General features: G+C 41.4%; 1 protein-coding gene across 1 annotated transcript in view; it reads left to right on the forward strand.

The window, feature by feature from the left end:
• LOC100559210 (low-density lipoprotein receptor-related protein 1B) overlaps positions 1–24,994 on the forward strand; it is a 78,350-nt gene that overhangs the window by 39,724 nt on the left and 13,632 nt on the right. The window contains exons 18-26 of the mRNA XM_003224639.4: positions 1,216–1,454; positions 3,060–3,189; positions 6,622–6,797; positions 10,819–11,005; positions 12,740–12,958; positions 14,427–14,607; positions 16,403–16,604; positions 17,427–17,591; positions 18,850–19,050. Of these exons, the coding sequence (XP_003224687.3) occupies positions 1,216–1,454; positions 3,060–3,189; positions 6,622–6,797; positions 10,819–11,005; positions 12,740–12,958; positions 14,427–14,607; positions 16,403–16,604; positions 17,427–17,591; positions 18,850–19,050 (1,700 nt within the window). The remainder of the gene's footprint in view (positions 1–1,215; positions 1,455–3,059; positions 3,190–6,621; positions 6,798–10,818; positions 11,006–12,739; positions 12,959–14,426; positions 14,608–16,402; positions 16,605–17,426; positions 17,592–18,849; positions 19,051–24,994) is intronic.

Here is a 24,994-nt window from a genome sequence, read left to right on the forward strand (position 1 = left end):
AAAGAAAAATAAAGTCCTAATTGGAGGGAGAGGAATAATTGTTTTTATCCAATTGCTGCCAGTTCAAAGGCTAAGCTCCACCCACTTGGTCTCCTAGCAACCCACTCAGCCCAGGGGACAGGCAGTTAGGCCTCACTTAGGCCTCTTCCACACTGCCTATAAAATACAGATTATCAGATTTGAACTGGATTATATGGCAGTGTAGACTCAAGGTCCTTCCACACAGGTATATAACCCATTTATAATCTTATATTATCTGCTTTGAACTGAATTATCTTGACTCCACATTGCCATATAATCCACTTCAGTGTGCAGTTGGACACAACTGGAATTAATGTCAGGAGAAAACCTTTACCCTTTACCTTAACTACCACCAATTCCTCAATCCTTTATTTCCCATACCACCATACTTTGCCACAGCAACGCGTGGCTGGGCACAGCTAGTTGTAATATATAACTGTATTCAATAAATCAAAAACTATTTACTACCATTATTTCCATGTACAACAATCTATGGTACCTCTTGCAGTTTCCATGCTGATTTCTCTCTATTTTAGTTTCAGTGTAGTAATTAGCAATTAATAATATAATAATAATATAATAGTAGTAATATGATAATATACTACAATAATAATAAAATAATAATAGTATAAAATAGTATAAAATGTAATGTGCATAATTCCCATGGAGTAAACAACAAAACCACTGGACCAAATCACACCAAATTTGGCCACAAAAGACATAGTCATCCAATCAATCTGCATGCAGCAGCGTGTCATCAAAAATGGCTAGGCGTGTCAGTGCTGGCACGCATGTCATAGGTTGGCCATCACTGCCTTAGAGCATTGCCTTAAAACAAAACACAGAGCCTGAAAAAATACTATTTTGGTGTATAATGGCCAGATTATACCAACCATTAGTCAGTTTTCATAAACTGCCAAAAACGGACACTGCAGTGTTACATAGCAGATCCAATCACGTGTATTCCATATTTGTTCACACTTCCTTTAGACAGAGAAATGAAAGACAAAAGCATAAATATGATATTAGTTCATGATCCCCTTTGACCAAATGCCTGTATAATCGGCATATCTAGAACTACAGTTTACATGAAAAATGTATGGCATTTCTGTATGCCTTGTTGGAAAATAATTTAGTGAAGTCTGCCTCTGATGTATTGTTATGAAGGCTTAAAATATGGTGTCATGTGTTCAGTTCATGCAGAGTGTACCGATCAGGATTTCCAGTGTAAGAGTGGACAATGCATTTCTTACTCTCTGCACTGTGATGGAGACCATGACTGCAAAGACCACTCGGATGAAGCTGACTGTCCCCTCCCGCAAATACACCTGTGCCCTTCGGATGAAGCCAAGTGCCCTAGAAGTGGCGAGTGTATCCTAAAGGAGTGGCTTTGTGATGGGGATGTGGACTGCAGAGATGAATCTGATGAACAGGTATCAATTTATTTACTGTGTCAGAAGTGATCCGAGGGTACAGTTGTAATGCATTTAAAAACACAAAGTTAGCCCCAGCTTCTACCAACCTAGCAGTTTAAAATCATGCAAATGTGAGTAGATCAATAGGCACCACTCCAGCGGGAAGGTAACAGCGCTCCATGCAGTCATGCCGGCCACATGACCTTGGAGGTGTTTATGGACAACGCCGGCTCTTTGGCTTAGAAATGGAGATGAGCGCCAACCAAGAGTCGGACACAACTAGACTTAATGTCAGGGGAAAACCTTTACCTTTATTACTAATATTGTGAAGTGATTCATATAATATTTGGCTGTTCTTGTGTGAAGGAAAGCAAAGTATAAATAAGGTAAATTATGGATTTGATGCTAAAGTTGAATAATATTATTGCTTCTGTATAATCCTGTTCAGTGTGGAAAAAGAGAGAGAGATAAATTCCATCCAGGGCAGTGCGTCACAAGGGGAATAATGTCACCAAGGTGACATTATAATGCTGTCAGCAAAAAAATTTGTACAACGTTTCAGAAGAAATTATTTTTAAAAATAAAATATATCTCTGGAGATATAAATACAAATATCTTTATAAGCCCATCTTACATGTACTGTTATCACTATACCCAGAATTGTGCTAATTATTGAACATTATAATTCACATACAGTTTGGCCAGTTACAATTATATTTTGAATCGCATGGTTTCATCTGCACAGTACAAGCACATGCTGGTATAGCTGCTGATGAATTTTTTTATAGTCCCAATTTTTGTCAAATCTTCTGGTATTTTAACTGCAATATTGGGATTTGGCAGAGCCCCTGCTGGCGTGGTGGGTTAAACCACTGAGCTGCTGAACTTGCTGATCGATAGGTCGGCAGTTTGAATCCAAAGAGCGAGGTGAGCTCCCACTGTTAGCCTCAGCTTCTGCGAACCTAGCAGTTCGAAAACATGCAAATGTGGGTAGATCAATAGGTACTGCTCTGGCGGGAAGGTAACTGCACTCCATGCAGTCATGTCAACCACATGGCCTTGAAGGTGTTTACGGACAACACTAGCTCTTTCGCTTAGAAATGATGAGCACCAACTCCCAGACTCAGACACAACTAGACTTAATGTCAGGGAGAAAGCTTTACCTTTACTATTGGGATATGGTCTGGTACAAAACCATATCAATGGGGATGGTACCATGTATGATTGCACCAAGTGACACAAACTGTTCCAGGAAACTGAGATACTAGTCACTGGAAAGTCTACTTGGCTATTTTGCAGAGGCTTTATACACTGTCTACATAATTTGTCCGGATCCCTGCTGCTTAGTTGCAAGGGCTAGAAACTTAACGAAATCTAAGATTTCCAGGTAGGCAGTATCGTGGGATCAAATTTGAGATTATAATACAATAACTGTGTAATTACAGTAATTGCTGTTCTGCTAATCTAATCCCCTTGCAAACCCACTCTTTCCTGGGACAAGATCCTCAAATTTATTTGAATGCTTTGGGGACTATTTCTAATTTGTTTAGCCATTCCTGCTAGGCAAGAGACTGCAAAGAAGAAAATGTAATTCTTACTTTTTTGAATGTTGTTTCCTTGCAGGACTGCAAGTTGCTGAAGCAAGAATGTAGTGCCAACCAGTGGCGATGCAACAGTTTAATAGAGTGTATCCCTGGCCTTTGGCACTGTGATGGACAGCCAGATTGCAGAGACAAGAGTGACGAGTTTAACTGTAAGCTCTTCCCTTTTCAATAGTTTGCCTAGCAAGAGTTTCTATGGGCACAAAAAGGTTCCAATGCAGAATAAGTTTCACCTCCCTGGCAGTGTTCTGCATTTAAAAGCAACGAGGGAAATGTCTTGCCTTGATTCACGGTTGCTAAAACCATTGGTGCTGGCAAGGCAGATATTCTATTCTGAAAAGAAATAAAAAAAACAGAATATATATTTAAAATCCAGGTGAGTGTCCTTTCCCCTTAACTCTTAAGGCCAAAAAAGCAGTAGAAAGTACATGGGAATGAGATAATTTCTTAGTGAAATTTTTTTCCTAAGAATATTTGCTATTGTGTTGTCGAAGGCTTTCATGGCCGGTATCACTGAGTTGCTGTGGATGGCCATATTCCAGAAGCATTCTCTCCTGACGTTTCACCCACATCTATTTATTTTTATTTATTTATTTTTCAAACTTATATGCCGCCACTCCCCTAGGGCTCAGAGCGGCTTACAAGAACCGGCTAAAATCAACAATTTTAAAAAAACCTTAAAAACATCTTTAAAAAACATCTTTAAAAAACATCTTAAAAAACATATTAAAAAAACATCCTAAAAGCACCTTTTAAAACATCAACAACAGAACTCAAAAGCCTGTCGAAACAGGTGTGGCAGGCATCTATGGCAGGCATCCTCAGAGGTTGTGAGGTCTGTTGGAAACTAGGCAAATGGGATTTATATATCTGTGGAAAGTCCAGTGAGGGGGAAAGAACTCTGGTCTGTTTGAGGCAAATGTGATTGTTGATTAGCACTGAATAGCCTTGCAGCTTCAAAGCCTTGCTGCTTCCTGCCTGGGAGAATTTTTTGTTAGGAAGTGTTAGCTTGCCCTAATTGTTTCCTGTCTGGAATTCCCCTGTTTTCTGAGTGTTGTTCTTTATTTACTTTATTTACCAACAGCCACCAAACAAAAATTCCCCTAGGCAGGAAGCAGCCAGGCTTTGAAGCTGCAAGGCTGTTCAATGCTAATCAAGTTTGCAACATTCACGCTTGCATCCAACAGACAGGAGCTTTCTCCCACCCATCTGTGGACATTCTTCAGATATATAAACCTCATTTGCCTAGTTTCCAACAGACCTCTCAACCTCTGAGGATGCCTGCCACAGATGTGGGTGAAACTTCAGGAGATAATGCTTCTGGATCATGGCCATACAGCCCAGAAAACTCACAGTAACAAAATATTTACTGTTGCTTACTACTGGTTATTTGATTTTAGGTTTAATTTTTTAAGCAAATAAATTTTATTTTGTTTTCAAAAAAGAAAAATAATTCAAATGAACAGGAAAAGAGGTTGGAAATAAAGGGGAGATGGGGAGCAAGAGAGCATATAGTATGAATGTTATGGAGCCATGTTAGACAGTTCTACTCAGCAGTCTATTGCATCATCAAAGACAAACGGGTGGTATCATATTATTTAGTATAGGAAGGAAGAAAAGGGGACACATCCAACTATGCTATCTTCTCTAACCAGACTGGAAGATTTTCCTTCGGGATATGCATTGATTTCTTTTGTCTTCTTATATTGTCTTACCCTTTCTTGTCTTGTCTTCAAGATCTGCATGATGAGTGTTCCTTCCACTTATTTTAACCATTAACTTATTCAGACTCAAATTTCTTAGTGTAATTGAGACTCATTCTAGGGTACTATCTGCACCCTACCTAGGAAGCCTCCTTTTATTATCAGTAAAGTAATACCCAGTTCTTGGAAGCAACAGCAACCTCAAATAAGTTGTCCTGCTCCTGTAGAGCCCCAGTCGGCATAGTCCATTAGAGGGATGGTGGGAATTGCCAGTCAACAGCACATGGAGGTCTTGGTGATGCCTGCCCTTGCTGTCATGTAATTTCATAGCACAATTTGCAAAATAATATTTTATATTTTTTGCACTTACCCAACCTATCATCCCAAACTATGAAATAAAAGCAGTGAATTGTGAATAACTATTGTGTAATGAGCCCCCGGTGGCGCAGCGGGTTAAACCGCTGTGCAGCAGATTTGCTGACCAAAAGGTCAGTGGTTTGAATCTGGGGAGTGGGGTGAGCTCCCACTGTCAGCCCCAGCTTCTGCTAACCTAGTGGTTCGAAAACATGCAAAATGTGAGTAGATCAATAAGTACTGCTCTGGCGGGAAGGTAATGGCGCTCCATGCAGTCATGCTGGCCACATGACCTTGGAGGTGTCTACGGACAACGCTGGCTCTTAGAAATAGAGAAATGAGTACCAACCCCCAGAGTCGGGCACGACTAGAATAAATGTCAAGGGGAAACCTTTACCTAACCTTAATAAGTTACTTCCACTCACTATCCCTGAAGCCCTATTATGCCTGTCAACTTATGTTTTAAAGTATGTGAAGAGAAGGTGGCCAGTTATTTCTGGCTGGTTAAGAGTTGGGAAGATGTACTGTATATACTCAAGTATAAGCCTAGTTTTTCAGCCTTTTTTTTAGGACTAAAAAAGCCCCCCTCGGCTTAGACTCAGGTGAGGATCCTGGTTGGCTTATATTTGGGTCAGCTTATATTCGAGAATATATGGTACATTTATTATTTTTCTCTATTATTATTGGTATTATTACATTTATTATTTTACTCTATTATTATTACATTTATTATTGTACTCTATTATTGTTGCTACTATTACATTTATTTTACTCTATTTTTATTATTATTATTATTACATTTATTATTCTACTTTATTTATTATTACATGTACAGTAGAGTCTCACTTATCCAACATAAACAGGCCGGCAGAATGTTGGATAAGCAAATATGTTGGATAATAAGGAGGCATTAAGGAAAAGCCTATTAAACATCAAATTAGGTTATGATTTTACAAATTAAGCACCAAAACATCATGTTAGACAAGAAATTTGGCAGAAAAAGTAGTTCAATACGCAGTAATGCTATGTAGTAATTACTGTATTTATGAATTTAGCACCAAAATATCACGATATATTGAAAACATTGACTACAAAAATGCATTGGATAATCCAGAACGTTGGATAAGCGAGAGTCTACTGTATTATTTTCCTGTATTTATTATTATTATTACATGTATTATTTTACTCTATTATTATTAAAAGGATACATAAGGGCATTTACATTGAAGAAGATGAGAATAATGATTTAATCATAGCTAGACAGTCTTATCTTAAATTAGAGCTTGATGTAAATATTCAAAAACATTTAACCTACTGATGCCTCAATGTAATTTTTGGTATCTATTTTTATTTCTGAAATTTCCCACCCTCGGCTTATACTTGAGTCAATGATTTCCCAGTTTTTTTGTGGTAAAATTAGATGCCTCGGCTTACATTCGGGTCGGCTTATATTCGAATATATACAGTACTTCATTTTGTTCCAGATGTTGTTACAATCTTGGATGTTCTCATTGGTGTCGCCCACAGGCAGGAACAGGAAGTGCCAGGGCTCTGAATTCCAGTGTGGTGAAATCTGTATAAGTCACACACTAGTCTGCGATGGGAAATCTGACTGCCCAGGTGGACTGGATGAAGGCGGCATGTGTGCTGCAAAATGCCAAAAGCGATGCTCACAGATCTGCTACCAGTCTCCCACTGGGTCTGTAAGTAAAGAACAATACTCAAAACCCCCTCTGCCTATAACTCTATCTAAGTATAAAAGTAATTGGTGATCGGCTCCTTTCAGGGTTCCACCCACATTGTTCCATCTTGCTTTGACTGGGAGCACTCAAAAGTTATCATGAGCTTCAAGATTCAGCTTTAATGCTGTTGGTTAATTATTATTATTACTATTATGTTTATTTATATCCCACTTTTTCTATCTACAACAAGAGACTCAAAGGGGCTTACAATAAAACCAATACAATTTAAAACCTAAACATATACAAATATTAAAGTAGAATTAAATATCAATGGCATTAAAACAAACAGTTAAAATTCTTAAAAGTGGTTAAAATGTATTTAAGGCTAAAACCACACATCAAATTGGGAAGCCTAGCTAATACGCCAGAAGACAGGAGCAGAATTCAAAATGATCTTAACAAATTAGAGAGATGGGCCAAAACTAAGAAAATTAAGTTTAACAAGGACAAATGCAAGATACTCCACTTACGCAGAAAAAAATGAAATGCAAAGATATAGGATGAGGGGCGCCTGGCTCAATAGCAGTATGTGTGAAAAAGATCTTGAAGTCCTTGTGGGGAACAAGTTAAACATGAGCCTACAATGTAATGCAGCAGCAAAACAAACCAATGAGATTTTGGCCTGCATAAATAGAAGTACAGTAGAGTCTCACTTATCCATCATAAACAGGCTGGCAGAACGTTGGATAATATGAAGGGATTAAGGAAAAACCTATTAAACATCAAATTAGGTTATGATTTTACAAATTGAGCACCAAAACATTATGTTATACAACAAATTTGACAGAAAAGTAGTTCAATACGCAGTAATGCTATGTAGTAATTACTGTATTTACAAATTTAGCACCAAAGTATCACAATGTATTGAAAACATTGATTACAAAAAGATTGAGTACTAAAAGGCAGACTGCATTGGATATTCCAGAATGTTGGATAAGCGAATGTTGGATAAGTGAGACTCTACTGTATAGTGCAGGGGTCCCCAAACTAAGGCCCGGGGGCCGGATGCGGCCCTCCAAGGCCATTGACCTGGCCCCCGCCCTCAGTTTTAGACTTAGGCTTGCCCAAAGTCCGAAATGACTTGAAGGCACAACAACAACAATCCTACTTGATTATCTCATTGGCCAGAAGCAGGCCCACACTTCCCACTGAAATCCTGATAAATTTACAGTATGTTGGTTAAAATTATTTTTATTTTTAAATATTGTAGTGTTCCTTCATTTACTAATATTGTAAATGAATGATATGGTAATAATATAATATATTGTGTATACATATAATATTGATAATGATACTATAATGTAATACAATATAGTATTTATTTATTTATTTATTTATTACAGTATTTCTACCCTGCCCTTCTCACCCAATAGGGGACTCAGGGCGGCTAATAATAATAATACAATATAGTAATATTGTATAATATAATAATATTAATTATATATTGTATATTAAATGTAATATTACTAATAATATTACAGTATAATGGTATAGTACAATATAGTAATATATAATGCTAATATTGTGCTATGCTAATAATATAATATATTGTATGTACATACAACTTGTAAGCCGCTCTGAGTCCCCTTCGGGGTGAGAGAGGGTGGGGTATAAATGTAGTTTTAGTTTTAGTTGGAAACCTAATAAAACCTAATTAAGTTTTAGTTGGAAACCTAATAAAAACTATTTTTAAAAAATAAATAAATAAGTAATTGTTGCTGGGTTTTGTTTTTTTCTGGGTTTTTTTTGCACTACAAATAAGACCTGTGCAGTGAGCATAGGAATTTGTTCATTTTTTTTTCCAAATGATCATTCGGCCCCTCAACAATCTAAGGGATCATGAAGCGGCCCTCCACTTAAAAAGTCTGAGGACCCCTGGTATAGTGTATAGACCAGTGGCTCAATCTGTGTGTCCACAGGTGTTTTGGGCAAAGGGAGATGTTGACAAGCTGGAATGTGTCCAGAAGAGGGCGACTAAAATGATCAAGGGTCTGGAGAACAAGCCCTATGAGGAGCGGCTTAAAGAGCTGGGCATGTTTAGCCTGCAGAAGAGAAGGCTGAGAGGAGACATGATGAGGGCCATGTATCAATATGTGAGGGGAAGTCATAGAGGGGAGGGAGCAAGCTTGTTTTCTGCTGCCCTGGAGACTAGGACGTGGAACAATGGCTTCAAACTACAGGAAAGGAGATTCCACCTGAACATCAGGAAGAACTTCCTCACTGTGAGAGCTGTTCAGCAGTGGAACACTCTGCCCCGGAATGTGGTGGAGGCTCCTTCTTTGGAGACTTTTAAGCAGAGGCTGGATGGCCATCTGTCGGGGGTGCTTTGAATGTGGTTTTCCTGCTTCTTGGCAGGGGGTTGGACTGGATGGCCCATGAGGTCTCTTCCAACTCTATGATTCTATGATTCACTCCTTGGCTTGATCTTTTAAAACCCCTTCTTTAAAAGAAAGGTTTTAGCCTGATGCTAGAAGGACAGAATTCCCTGGGAAGAAGGGAGTTCCAGATTCAACAGACAGCCACCGAGAAGGAAGTTGCACTCTCTTGTTCCCACCAACCAAACTTAAGATGGAGGTGAGACTGAGAGAAGGACCTCTCCTGAAGATCTCAGGGCTTGGGCAGGGTTGTAGAAGAAGGTACGGTCAGTCAAATAGCCTGGACCTGAGCCGTTAAATTGCAGCATAGAACATTGGCTTGCTTACACTTTTTTGTGGGTATTTTTTGTGGCTCTAGCAACAGCGTTTTTATAGCAAAAAAAGCCAAAAGTGGCAGTAAAATTATAGAAGGATTACAAATGGAAGATAGCAATAATTTGTACCCCCTGAAAAAAAATACAATTCTGAGTTGCTACACAATAACACACATACCATTGTGTGTTTGCACTCCGTAGCAGAATTCTCAGTGGGCTGAACAGCATGAAGATAGGAAGATGAACATTCAGAACTCCATTCCCAATAGTTTTCTTGCCCTCTTCTGGTCAAATGCAAGATCCTCGCCCTTTAAGCCTAAATAATGAATTTTGTTAGATGCAACTTATAATTCAGAAAGCCGGACATCCTCAAGTTAAAAGGAGTAAAGTTAAAGGGAAGGGCTTTACCGTGTCTGTGTATTGTATGTCATATTGTAAATGGCATTGAATGGTTGCCTTATACATGTACTGAGATCTGCTCTGAGTCCCTCCATGGAGATAAAGCAGAATATAATTTTAATTATTTATTGTGTCAGAGCGCCTCTGGTGTTGCTGTAAGAAGGTTCTGCATTGTGCATGTTGCAGGGCTCAGGCTGCATTGTAATAGGTAGTCTGTGGTTTGCTCTTCTCCACCCTCGCATGTCATGGATTCCAATTGGTAGCCCCATTTCTTAAGGTTGGCTCTGCATCTTGTGGTGCCAGAGCGCAGTCTGTTCAGTGCCTTCCAAGTCACCCATTCTTTTGTGTGCCCAGGAGGGAATTTCTCATCCAGTCTCGGCCACTGATTGAGATTCTGGGTTTTAACCTGCCACTTTTGGACTCTTGCTTGCTGAGGTGTTGCTGCAAATATCTCTGTAGATCTTAGGAAACTCTACAGCCATTCTCAACTTGTGGGTCCCTAGATGTTTTGGCCTTCAACTCCCAGAAATCCTAACAGCTGGTAAACTGTCTGGGATTTCTGGGAATTGTAGGCCAAAACACCTGTGGACCCACAGCTTGAGAACCACTGCTCTACAGGAATATAATTAAAGTGGTGTATTATTATTATTATTATTCCCCTGCCCCCACATCTGTTTCTTTTACCTTATCCCACTAGGAGTCTGTCTTTTGGTTGGTAGAACTAGTAGCAGAGCAGACCTCAACCTTCAATAGTGACTATCTGAAGGCAAATCACGTTCCTTGGAAGCCACTCTATGGGGTGGGGGGAAACCAGATGCAAAGGGGACAATGACTTATCCTTGACTCTAATCTTAAGAGCCAAACTATTCTTGTCATGCTTTGTCTTTCTCTCAGAAATGTGCTTGCCACGAGGGGTTCAGGTTAAGAAGTGACAGGCGCTCCTGCAAAGATATCAATGAATGTAAAGAACTGGAAGAAGAGAAGTGCAGCCAGACCTGTATCAATACCATTGGTGGCTACCATTGCACTTGTCATCCCGGCTACTTGTTGGAACCAGATGGCCACACATGCAAAGTGATTGGTGAGCATCTGTAGGTGGATAGCTTGACATTTTCAGGAGAGATCCGTCAGTATGACTGAAAATGAGGTGAATCAAGTTGTCTGAAGGAAGGAAGGTGGGATGAAAGGCTTTTACACTCATAGTCTTTTGAACAGGAAATCCCTTTGCTTCAGTGCTGCCAAACTAGTGGAGATTTGCAGAACAGTTCAAGCTCTTAGATGTGGAAGGACTCTTGCTGCCTCATCACACCAGAGCATGGATCCACTTTAAATCCGGTTTCTGCCTCCTGCAGAATTCTGGAGTTTGGTGAGGCCTAGGGCCTGTCTGGCTGAGTTGTTTAAAGGCCCTTCCCTAAAGTGGATTTAAAGTGGATCCAAACTCTAGTGTGATGAGTCCCTTATCACATAACTTGAACCCTCTTACTGCTGAAAGCAATCTTTCAGTTTTACGATTATAATCCAGGTAAATGAAGAAATCTGGTCTGATGAAAGTATTAGCACTGTTTATTACAGAGGTAGCATTATATTATATTTTTTTCAACCCCTCTTAAAACATCTAGATATAACACAAGCCAACAAAATTAAACTTTTTGCAATCATCAGAAATTACAGTAGCACAATCTTAATTTTTTCCATCATGTCAACTTTTAAAACTATGATGACTGATACATTATAGCAGACGACGTGGCACAGCGGGTTAAGCCACTGAGCTGCTGAACTTGCTGACCAAAAGGTTGGCGGTTTGAATCTGGGGAGCGGAGTGAGCCCCTGCTATTTGCCCCAGCTTTCTGCCAACTTAGCAGTTCAAAAACATACAAATGTGAGTAGATCAATAGGTACTGCTCCGGAGGGAAGTTAATGGCGCTCTGTGCCACATGACCTTGGAGGTGTCTATGGACAACGCTGGCTCTTCGGCTTAGAAATGGAGATGGCACCAAGCCCCAGAGTCAGACACAACTGGACTTAATGTCAAGGGAAAACCTTTACCTTTTTACTGTAAAGTCTGCACAATTTACACCATATTCGTGTAACACAAGCCAACAAATATTTTTCATCACATATAATTTTAGGTCATCCATAAATAATTTTTTGTGCTGAATTCAGATCTGTGTTTATTTTTTCTATATCACATGTAGTTTTTGCAATGAGGCTAATCAAATCATTAATTCATCTACACACTGATATCAATACAATCTAATTAACCACAAGCCAACAAGTATTTTTCATCAGATATAATTTTAAATTATTCTTAGAGATTTCTGCTCTGAATTCAGACCTGAGTATAATTTTTCTCAATCATGTGTAATTTTTATGATGAGGCTAATTGAATAATTAATACATTTACACACTGATATCAATAGAATCTGATATCAGTGTGTAAATGCATTAATTATTTTATTTATTAGCCTCATCGCAAAAACTACATGTGATAGAGAAAAAATAAACACATATCTGAATTCAGCGCAAAAAAAAGCTATAAGAATGACTTAAAATATCTGATGAAAAATACTTGTTGGTTTGTGTAATCTGAGCACGGCAAGTAATAATAAATAGAAAATGGCAAGGGGTAAATTATTCCCTGGATTGCTAACTTTCTGTATTGTTAATTATGAATTGGTTCACATGATGGGAGGTTAGAATTGCAAATATACCACCATCATAACTAGCAGTGTCTTCAGTCCCATGCCAGCATTTTATTCAGGAAAGTGCTGAAAAGATGTGAAACAATAACATAACAATGGTCTTGTCTTTGTAGGCTCTGAGCCAATGCTGCTAGTTGCCATTCAGTATGACCTGATCCTGTATGGATTAAGGAACATGAAAGAGAATGTCATATTGACAGCTGACAAGAACTTTATTATCTTCTCCATTGACTATGATTTGGTGGAGCAGAAGATTTTCTGGATGGACCTTAATGCAGAAAGCATTAAATGGATGAACACAAAATCCAAGCAAAGGGGGACTCTAGTAAAAGGTGAGTCTTCATCAATCTTCTTGTGTTCGGGCACTCTGAGGAGAACAAAGTGGCTTGGAATAAGACCAGCTTGACCCAAACCTGTATGGAAATCTTGATGAAAGAGTCTACCCGTCGAGCTCTAAATCTGAATCTGGTTTCAATTGTTGTGTGCTCCCTAGGATATTTTGGAAGCTGTAGTCCAAAACAAAACTTCCCAAGGTCTGGGTTGTTGTGTGTTTTCCGGGCTGTATGGCCATGTTCCAGAAGTATTCTCTCCTGATGTTTCACCCACATCTATGGCAGGTACCTGACAACCTCTGAAGATACCTGCCATAGATGTGGGTGAAACGTCAGGAGAGAATACTTCTGGAACATAGCCATACAGCCCAGAAAACACACAACAACCCTGTGATTTTGGCTATGAAAGCCTTCAACAACACATTTCCAAAGTCTATTACTTCAGAGTTTAGCAAATCTACTTCCACTTCAAATGTAATAGTGGATAAATCAGAAAGTAAAAAAAAACAAATTCTACCTGCATTAGTTGAGATATTAGAAAAACCTTTCCACATGCTCCTCTGAGAGATTATCTGATGTAGCAAGGTAAAATATACAGTTTTGATCAGTGCTCACTTCATGTTACTGGCCAGTATTGACATGTCCATTCATCAACACACCAGGCTGTCCTGCTTTCATGAGCTTTACTCAGGTGCTCATCATGAATTTCAAAGAAACCTGGACTAGGAGTGCTTTCCCTTCATGAGCTGCCCTTACTCAGAAACTTTCTCTGTGACAGGTGTTCTCAACTTCTGGGTCCCCAGGTGTTTTGGGCTACAACTCCCAGAAATCCCAGCCAGTTTACCAGCTGTTAGGATTTCTGGGAGTTGAAGGTCAAAACATCTGGGGACCCACAGGGTGAGAACCACTGCTCTATGATGTTCTGTAGACCAGGATGATATTCAGCACACAATTTAGTCCCAGCCAGCATGTTAATGATCAGGGATAATGGGAGGGCATTTCAGCAACATCTTGAGGCCCATATGTTCCCAAGCTCTGATACAGACAAATAGGTGGGAACAAGATTTCAATATAACTTAATGAACACTCTTCTATGACATCTTGGCTTTTCTTAAAGATTCTTCAGAAGACTTATTTGGGAGAATTCCATTTGGTATTTAAAGTATTACCTAACTTTGTTAACTGACTTTTAACTAGTTGTGTGGAGGCTTTTCTGTCATTAAAGAGAGGTAAAAGGCAAATGGCTTGTAGTAAAACTGGGCTAGTGGATCAGTTCTTGGAAACCTGCTATTGGGAGTCTTCCTTTCACCAGCAAGTCTTGCCACTTGATTTAGTGAAGGAAACGTCTTTGGTGTTCTTTTATTATGCTCTCATTGCCACTGTGTCTTGACCCTAGTATCTCCCAACCATTGCTACAAGTATTGTATTAGTACGTAGATCATAGTCAGCTCACCTTTGTTTCCTGTAGGAATCAAATCTGACAGCATAGCAGTGGACTGGATAGGTCGGAATCTTTACTGGACTGATGGGACAGCAGGGCAGATCTTGGCCACGCAACTAAATGGTACCTGGAAGGGGAATCCGGAACACACTGTGGTTCTTGATTACCTTGATCAGCCACGTTCACTGGCTCTACATCCACTAGATGGGTAAGACTCTTATGGATGTCATGTGTAAAAGATCTGGCCTTTTGGAATTGTCTGCTAATGTCAGATCTAGGTCTATTAGATAGAGGACTACTTGGAATTGCACTCTACTTTACTGGACAGTAATATGTATTAAAGGAGGGTCTTATTTTCAAGGTTTGCATGTATCCCCTAAACAACTTCCCTTTTAAAAATTTGTAAATTTTAAAGGATGTTTGCTTGCAAAACCACTCTCCCTCCATTTTCTTATGGCTATGGCTGCAGTTTTGCCTCATTTTGTTGGAAATAGCAACCTTCTACAAGCCTCCTATACTTGTTATTTGTTATGTATATAATTCAGATTGCTTACTGTATTGTATATGTGTGTGTTGGTATGCAGTTATACCTTAACTCTATGTTGTGGGAGGGACTGGAGACCATGTGACCCAGATCTGAGACTATTCAGACCCGAGACTCCATTTTAGACAACAGAAGATGCCATGAGACGTCATTAGACTCTCAGATTGTACAGATGCCATTAAGACTCTCCGAGATGCTTTAGACTTTAGATTGTTGATTATAAGAAAGATGCTCTGTGTTATCTGCTCAGAGAAACTACTTCAAATCTACTTGTAACTGGATTGATAAGTAATGCGTCGTTTGTTAGGCAGAATACATGAAGTTTCATCCTCATTTATGGCAAGAATCCTCAGAGGTTGTGAGGTCTGTTGGAAACTAAGCAGGGGGGAGGTTTATGTATCTGTGTAATGTCCAGCTTGGGGGAAAGAACTCTTGTCTGCTTGAGGGATGTGTTAATGTTGCAATTTGCCACCTTGATTAGCATTTTAATGGTCTGCAGTTTCAAGGCCTGGCTGGTAGCTGCCTGGGGGAATCCTTTTTTGGGAGCTGTTAGCTGGCCCTAATTGATTCTTGTCTGGAATTCCCCTGCTTTTTGAGTCTTGTTCTTTATTTACTGTTCTGATTTTAGAGTTTTTAAAATCTTGGTAGCCAGATTTTGTTCATTTTCATGGTTTTCTCCTTTCTATTGAAATTGTCCACATGATTGTGGATTTCAGTGGCTTCTCTGTGTAACCTGACATGATGGTTGTCGGAGTGGTCCAGCATTTCTGTGTTCTCAAATAATATGCTGTGTCCAGGTTGGTTCATCAAGTACTCTGCTGTGCTGACTTCTCTGGTTGAGTTATTCTGCAGTGCCTTTCATGTTCCTTGATTCGTGTTTGGTGGTCCCTATGTAGAGTTGTCCAAAGTTGCATGATATAAGGTAGACTCCTGCAGAGGTGGGAACACAGCATTATTACATGGCCATACAGCCCGGAAAACTCACAACAACCCAGTGATTCTGGTCATGAAAGCCTTCGACAACATATTTAACAGGTCATACTTTTCCCAATAGTCTCCCTCCATTTTCTTATGGCTGTGGCTGCAGTTTTGCCTCATTTAAGATCACTTCACTTAGGGAAATGGCTCCTCATGTATAGAATCATCCAAAATCGAGCAAAATCGCTTAATTTCTGGACTGGAGATGTCCAAAGAATCTATGTGCAATCCTCAAAAATTATGAGAGACAAATGGTCGGAACAAGCATTAACAACACGTCAGGTTGATCTAGCAACAAAGCTCTCCCAGACTTGTATAATGGAACATGCTATTTCTGCCAATGAATGATAATCTGACATGTAGATTAAAAGAGCAGTCAGATGTAATATATGAACCTTGGCGTACATTCAAGAAACTATTTGTCCATTGCAGTGCTAATGTGATCTGTTTAATTTTCCAATACTAATATTGCCTTTTCCAGTTTGATGTACTGGTGTGAAATTGGGAGTGATTCCAAAATACAACAAGCTGGGATGGATGGAAGCAGCAGAGAAATACTAATTGATGGAGGACTTGGCTGGCCCACTGGCATCACCCTTGACTTCTTGAGTTGGAGAATCTTCTGGTCTGATGACAAATTTCATTGCATTGGATCAGCCTTTTTGGATGGCACTGGCGTGAAGGTATTGTATCTCTGTTAGCTTATCCACACTAAGGATGTGCGCACACTAGAGATTGTTTCTTTTGTTTCCTTCATGCAATCGTTTCGTGTCAACCGTTTGTTGACATGAAACGAATGACGACATTTTCGTACGAAATGTAAGGCGACACAAAAATGAAAGCCACACGGTTATCGTGCTTGCTTTGATTTTCAGACCACATGGCCTCAATGCCTGTAATCATTTCCTCATGTTGCTGCAGAAGTTAAGAGGGCTGGGACACCTGGAAGGAAAAGGGAATTTTGTTCATAAAAAGAAAAAATTGCTAGAAATCGGGGGAAGACCCAAACGTTTTAAAAGTTTGTGGGCTAAAAGGGATCCATATGCACTCAATGTGTGGCAATTTTCACCCCTCTAGCCCTAAATCTGAGTGGGGTGCGAGCCTCGGAAGCCCTCCCATTGCTCCCAATGACATGAAATTTTTTTATTTTTCCTAAGTGAGACAAAAATTCTCCCGTTTTCGGAAATGGGGACAAATACGAAAATTAGACAAAATGAATGAAACTAAAAAAATAAACAGCAATTTCATACAATTGCACAACACTAATCTACACTAGAAATCAGGCAAGTGCTAAGTTCTTTGTTTAGAAAGAAGCAACTTCTTCTTATGGCCTAAGAACCTGATCTTGCTTTTGGGGGTTTTCTTATGTAGTTGTCTTTTTGTGACATAAAACCCTCGGCCTGACCAGAGTTGACAGGACAAGTGAGGGAAGAAACACCCCTTAAACGTTTTAAGCTGTTGTTAGTTGATGATCTTCATCATACGCTGTGAATTGTTTTCCCTAGGTCTTTGATTTACCTGAGATCCGTAGTCCTTTCTCACTGACTGTCTTTGAAGATGACATTTATTGGTCAGACATGATAACCAGGAGAGTACAGAAAATAGACAAAAGAACGGGCAAAAACAGAACAGTCATTATCAAGCGCCATGGGCAGCCATATGGGCTAAAGGTACTGTCTTCACTTTTTTAGTGTAGGAGTATTAAACTCACAGGAAAAGACAATTGTGCTTGGCCAAGTGGAAGACTTTAGGAAAAGATCACATTACAAGGGATCATGATTGATTCAACCATGAAAGCCTTGACTCTGAGCCTGCAAGACCTGAGCCGAGTTGTCAATAACAGTGTGACTTTGAGGACTCTCATTCACAGGGTTGCAATAAGCACAGCCGACTTGGCTGTAAATAATAATACCCAAGTTAGATATGAATTAGCCACTGAAGCAAGAGCTTGTCGCTATCCTAGCTAGAGGTCTGTGGCTTGGGAAGAATGACCCGCGAGCCAATTTCTCTGCCCCTTCCTGACCTGAGACTACTCTGTTTAGCAACTTTTAATGTAAACTTTTAATGTCAGAGTTAACCCATTCTGGTTTTTATTCATTAAAGAAGATATCTAAAATGGCAAACCTATTTTGATGATAGCATTCAAGACCTTGGATAGTTCCTTAAAGTTCTGTCTTAATATCCAAAGCAAATTCACTGTTGGCTGAAATGAAAGCCACCAATTACCACTGCCGGCAATTGGATACAGAGTACCTTACCATTGATAGTGACACAACTGGTATACCTAATGTATACACTTACACAAATCCCCTTATTTAATACTGTATGCATTCTCTCACTCCCAGTTGTTCCAACTAAGCCAGCCATTCTTTAAAATACTACTTGAAAGTATGTTGACCCAGCCTTTTCAACAAAGGATTCCCCCAGGTAGGAAGCAGCCAGGCTTTGAAATTGCAAGGCTATTCAATGCTAATCAAGGTGACCAATTGCAACATTCTCATTCAAACAAGTCAAGCACTACTCTACTCCAACTGCCCTGTTGCTCCCCACCTAAACATATTAAAAGTTGACTTTCCAACTCACAAATCAAAGACATAAAAAAAAACCCCTACACTAAGGTTGCTGTGAGTTTTCCAGGCTGTATGGCTGTGTTCCAGAATAATTCTCTCCTGATGTTTCACCTATGGCAGGCATTCTCATAGGTTGTGATGTCTGTTGGAAACTAGGCAAGTGGGGCTTATATATGGAATAGTGGATGCAGTAGACCTGCTTTGTGAAAACAATATTTTCCATACTTTTGTTAATTCTTGAGAAAAAAAGAACAGATCTAACTATATTCTTGAAACAAATGTATATATTATGCGTAAACACAGAGATGACCTCCTAGTTCTGTCAAAGCTTTTAAACCATAGGAAATTTGGATTTCAGGTTATACATGAAGTCCTCCAGCCAGCAGCCATCAATCCTTGTGTAGATGCCAGCTGTTCACACTTGTGCCTCTTGAATCCAAACAAGCAAGCAAGTTGCCACTGTCCGATTGGACTTGTGCTTTCAGGTGATGGAAAGACCTGCATTCCTCTAAAGGAGTCAGCATACTTGTTGCTGGTTGCACAAGCCAATATTACTCAGGTATTGTTTTAGAGTTAAGTTGTTAAGATGGAATTTGATGGGCTAAGAGTGGTAAATATGTTCTACCATTGTAGCGAGTTTCACCCCAATAGCTTTAAAAATAAGGGAGAAAGGAGCCCCTGAAGTTTCCCCAATTATAGTAATTATGTGCAATTACTATAATGAAATAGTAATGAAATTTCGTTACTCTCGTTTTAGTAACGAATTTTCATTAACTATACTTTTGAAACAAAACGCCAGCAACCCTCATTTTTGTAATCACTTTTGAACCATTTTTCATGGATCGCACATCTCTAGTATTTCCCAGTTAATGTCAAAGACAGAACGCCACAAGATTCAAAGTAACAGAGTTTATTAGATTACAGAACTCAAAAATGCCCGTAAAAACACAAGGGCCAGGCAGTTTTTGCCTTTAGTAGCAAAAAGGGACAAAAGTAAATGTTCAAAAGATAAACCGGATTAAACCGGAGTTTAATCCGGGTAAAAACAAACTGCTTGCTTCAGCCTAGGTATTAACAGAACAAAAGCCAAGGAACAAAAGATACAAAGAATGCAACTAATTGGCAGCAGATTCCTCTCTGCTGCCAGCACTGTGCTTAGAGTAACTTGCGTCGCTCCCACACACACACAGTAGACAGGATCTCCAACACGAGCAATTCAGCCAAGGATTGCAGAAGTAGAGTAGACCAGTTCCGTTCCGTAGATCAAAGCCAGAAGCAGACGTTTGTAGTTTTTCCAAGTCCAAGAAGGGGGGAAGACAAGCCGTGGTCAGTTCAGTCCGGGTTCTCAAAGCAGGAGATGGCGTCCGTCAGAAAGACGACGGAAGGTCAAGCTAATAAGAGTAAGCACAGGTTTGCACAAACAAATGCCCACACAATCCCTCCCGCCGTCTGACCTTGGATTCCAATCAACTTACGTCTCAGCACAGGAAAGCACACAAGTCTTCAGGGAAGCGTCCCACACACACACGGATCCCAAGCGTTTGCCCAGATTACCTTGCCCGACGCAATTTGCAATTGCTCCCAAGCCCCATTTTATGCCAGTTACAAATCTTCATCACTGTCAGCTGTCCTCCTTAACCCGGGCGTTTCCTCATCACTTTCCTCGTCAGAGCTGGAACACCTCTGACTACGCCCAACAGCATCTCCAGCTGTGGATCCCGTCCCATCCCTCCAGCTAAGCCATGGGTCTAATCCTGAAGGTCCCCATTCATCTTCTGTCCCATCATGGCCAGTGGCACCCAATTCCTCCCTTACCCGAGTCCAATCCATCTCATCCTCCTCTGAGCTAACCAGCCCCTCCTCCATTCTCTCCGTAAACCCTTCGAAAGATTCTTCGTCAGATGGTGCTGCAAATATGTCTCGCAGTCTTTTTCTCTCTCGCTCCTCGAGAGTATCTGACTCCCGAGGAGTCTTACGCCCACGTCTGTCAGTAACAGAGCCATGAGGCTCAATCATAACACTATCCCCTCTCACAAAGGCCTCCTCCCCCGATGGCGGAGAAGTGGCAGTGATACCCTCCGCTATAGCACCACGACGACTAGAGGTATCAAGTTTCAACAGTGAACGATGAAAGACTGGATGGACCTTTAAACTAGACGGTAAACGCAAACGAAACGCAACGGAAGAAATCTTTTTAACGATAGGAAAGGGACCCAAATACCGAGGCGCAAACTTTCCCCCAGCCTGTTTAATATGTTTGGAAGATAACCACACCAAATCCCCTTCTTCCAACTCCTCCCCTGCCTGCCTGTGGCGGTCAGCCTGAGTCTTCTGCGTTGCCTTAGCTTCCAGCAGTAAGCGACGGGCAACATCATGCAATGCAGCCATTTCCGTAGAGCGGTACACAGGGTCCGAAGAGACCACATTGGTCGACGGCGCCACACCTCCCCGTGGGTGAAAACCATAAGTTAGCTCAAACGGCGTATGCTGACTAGATGTGTGCACCGCATTGTTGTAAGCAAATTCCGCCACCGGTAGCCACTTCACCCAAGCCGTGGGTTGGTCTAAACAAAAACAACGCAGATATTGCTCTAAGAGCCCATTAACCCGTTCCGACTGTCCATCCGTTTGCGGATGGAAAGCTGAAGAAACGTTTAACTTAGTCCCCAAACACTCATGGAAATGTTTCCAAAAGCGTGACACAAATTGCGGAGCCCTATCTGAAATAATCACCTCGGGTGCTCCGTGCAAACGATAGATGTGCTTAGTAAATAGTAAGGCCAACGTAGGGGCCGCCGGAATGGTTGAACAAGGAATAAAATGAGCCAGTTTACTAAATAAATCCACCACCACCCAAATACAAGTATAACCCCCAGACTTAGGCAAATCTGAAATGAAATCCATGGAAATGACTTGCCATGGCCTGTCCGGAACAGGTAAAGACGACAACAACCCTCTAGGGCGCCCAACAGGCGTCTTACTCTGCTGGCAAACGGCGCAGCTGTCACAAAAGCGCAGAATGTCTTGCCGCATCTTTGGCCACCAATAGCTCCTGGTAATGAGCTGCACGGTCTTGAATCTGCCAAAGTGCCCAGCCATGGGTTCGTCATGGTGGGCTCTAATCACCTCCAACCTGAGGGCCCCCACTGGTACGTAGACCTGCCCCCTGCGTACCAATACTCCGTCTTGATCTTGTAGATGCGGCAGTATGGTACGGTTACCTGCTGAGAGCAGCATCAGTTGCTCCTGTGTCCACACATCATCCCTCTGAGCCGCAAGGATCTGGTCATGTAACCCGAGCTCATTATCTACAACACACAGAGAGGCAGTAGGCAAGATGGTCTGACATACAACCTGCTCATTGGTCTTAAACTCCGGCTTGCGGGATAAAGCATCGGCCCGCAAGTTTGCCTTCCCCTCTACGAACTGCACCTTGAAGTTAAACCTGGAGAAAAACAAAGCCCATCGGATTTGACGCTGGTTTAACTTCTTTGCTGTTTGCAAGTGCTCTAAGTTCTTGTGATCAGATCTGACCACGATCTGGTGCCGTGCCCCTTCAAGCCAGTGCCGCCACACCTCAAACGCCACCTTAATCGCCAACAACTCCTTCTCCCATATGGTATAGTTCTGCTCGAAGGGTGTTAGTTGCCGCGAGTAAAATCCACAGGGACGCAAGGTCCCTGAGGAGTCCTTCTGAGACAATACAGCCCCCAACGCGTAGCTAGAAGCGTCCGCTTCTACCACGAACGGTTTGTCAACATCAGGATGGGTTAGTATGTTGTCCGATTGAAAACTAGACTTAAGTTGTAGAAACGCCTCGTGAGCTTCCCGCCCCCACACAAATGGCTGTTTCTTGCGCAGAAGCTGCGTCAAAGGTACCGTGAGCTTTGCAAAATTCGGAATAAACTCCCGGTAGTAATTAGCGAAACCTAAGAACCTTTGTACATCCTTCTTAGTTTTCAGCTCCTGCCATGAGTTGACGGCGTCAACCTTATGTGGGTCCATTTTAAGTTCCCTACCTGACACTACATGACCTAGGAACTCCACTTCAGGCACATGAAAGACGCATTTGGAAGCCTTGGCGAAAAGCCCATTAGCCCGCAGTCGGTGCAGAACCTGCTTGACATGTTGACGATGTTCTTTCTCGTCCTTAGAAAAAATCAAGATATCATCCAAATAAATCACTAAAAATTGGTCAATTAGGTCCCTGAACACATCGTTCATGAACCTCTGGAAGACCGCAGGAGCATTACAAAGCCCAAAAGGCATGACTCGGAACTCGTGGCATCCGAAACACGTGTTAAATGCCGTCTTCCATTCATCCCCTTCCCGTATACGGATTAAGTTATAGGCCCCCCGCAGGTCAAGCTTGGTAAAGACCTTAGCCCCTTGCACCCTTGATAACAGTTCCGAGATTAAAGGGAGCGGGTACCTATCCCGAATGGTGTATTTGTTTAGGATCCGATAGTCGCAGACCAACCTAAGTTCCCCAGTCTTTTTGGCTACAAAGAATACTGGTGCCGCAGTTGGAGAACTAGATGGGCGAATAAACCCCTTGGCTAAATTTTCATCTAAAAACTCCCGCAAAGCTTGCCTTTCCGGTACAGTCAAGGCATACAGCCTCCCTGCTGGCAGTTTCGCACCTTCTGCCAGCTTGATGGCGCAATCATATGGCCTGTGCGGTGGTAATTTGTCCGCTTCTCTTTTACAAAATACATCAGAGAACTCCCCATACTCAGCAGGCACTCCCTCCATATCAGCATGAGTAACGTTTAAAGTGCAACAATCCTGCCTCTTTAAGATCACTTTACGTGTTGCCCAATCCACTTGTGGGTTTACTACAGCTAGCCAATCCATCCCCAGGATCACATCATATCTAGGCAAGCTCGTAATATCCCACACAAACGTTCCCGTTACTCCCTGCACCTCCCACGTTACTGCTGAGGTTTCCTGGTTAACCACCCCAGTCTCCAGCAGTCTCCCATCTGCTCCCTCCACCCACACGTCGCATGCCTTGCGCACTCTAGGAATGCCATGCTTCTTAGCAAACTCAATATCTATATAGGAGACCGTAGCTCCTGAGTCCAGCAGTGCCAGAGTAGAAACAAGTTCCCTTCCCCCAACAGATAATGTAATGGGTACGAAAACATGCTTCCTCCCCTCAGTTGACTGTTTGAGGAGCCCTAGTGCGTTGGACTCACGTCGCACTAGGGCTGGCCTTTTCCCGAAAGCTGGGAAGGTTTCACATTACAATTTTTGGCAAAATGCCCAGCATTCCCACAGTACAAACACAAGCCCAGCTGCCTCCTACGGCTCTTTTCCTCTGTAGACAGTTTTTTAAAGACCCCAAGCTCCATGGGCTCTTCCCCCATCACCACAGGTGCCCTGGTTACATGCATGGGTGGCGCACACATTGCTTTTGAGTGTTTACGAGCCTCGAACCTTGCGTCTAAACGCAGCACCTTAGCTACTAAGGCGTCCCAGCTTTCAGCCGGCTCCAAGCGTGCTAATTCATCCTGGAGCATATCACTTAACCCGGCAGTAAATAAAAGCATGAATGCATTTTCCCCCCAATCCAGCTGGTGGCGATACAGGTTAAACTTATTTAAGTAATCCAAAACAGTCCCCTTTCCCTGTTTCAACCGATACAGAGCCCACCCAGCGTTCTCCGTGCGGAGAGGATCCCCAAAAGTATCAGTTAACAACTTTTTGAAATTATTCAAATTGTCCTTGACTGGGTCATTTCCCAAAATTAAATTAGTGGCCCATTGTCCTGCGGGACCGGTCAACAAACTCAAAATAAAAGCCACCTTACTAGAGTCAGTAGGAAAAGCATGAACACTGAGCTGTGAAAAATAAAGCTCCACTTGTGCCAAAAAGGTTGGCAACTTGCACCTGGTTCCGTCAAAGCGTTCAGGAGTCAAAACCTGTCCTTTCACAGCAAAAGCTGTTTGGCTTACGGTAAAGGCCGTTTGCAATTGGTCTACTTTGGCTCTTAACTCATCCATCGTCTTCCTGACGGGTTTATTGCTGCAATAAACTTTTTATGGGCGTCGGGCAATCTGTCAAAGACAGAACGCCACAAGATTCAAAGTAACAGAGTTTATTAGATTACAGAACTCAAAAATGCCCGTAAAAACACAAGGGCCAGGCAGTTTTTGCCTTTAGTAGCAAAAAGGGACAAAAGTAAATGTTCAAAAGATAAACCGGATTAAACCGGAGTTTAATCCGGGTAAAAACAAACTGCTTGCTTCAGCCTAGGTATTAACAGAACAAAAGCCAAGGAACAAAAGATACAAAGAATGCAACTAATTGGCAGCAGATTCCTCTCTGCTGCCAGCACTGTGCTTAGAGTAACTTGCGTCGCTCCCACACACACACAGTAGACAGGATCTCCAACACGAGCAATTCAGCCAAGGATTGCAGAAGTAGAGTAGACCAGTTCCGTTCCGTAGATCAAAGCCAGAAGCAGACGTTTGTAGTTTTTCCAAGTCCAAGAAGGG

This window comes from Anolis carolinensis, chromosome 2, assembly GCF_035594765.1.
Source record: "Anolis carolinensis isolate JA03-04 chromosome 2, rAnoCar3.1.pri, whole genome shotgun sequence".
Classification (NCBI taxonomy): Eukaryota; Metazoa; Chordata; class Lepidosauria; order Squamata; family Dactyloidae; genus Anolis; species Anolis carolinensis.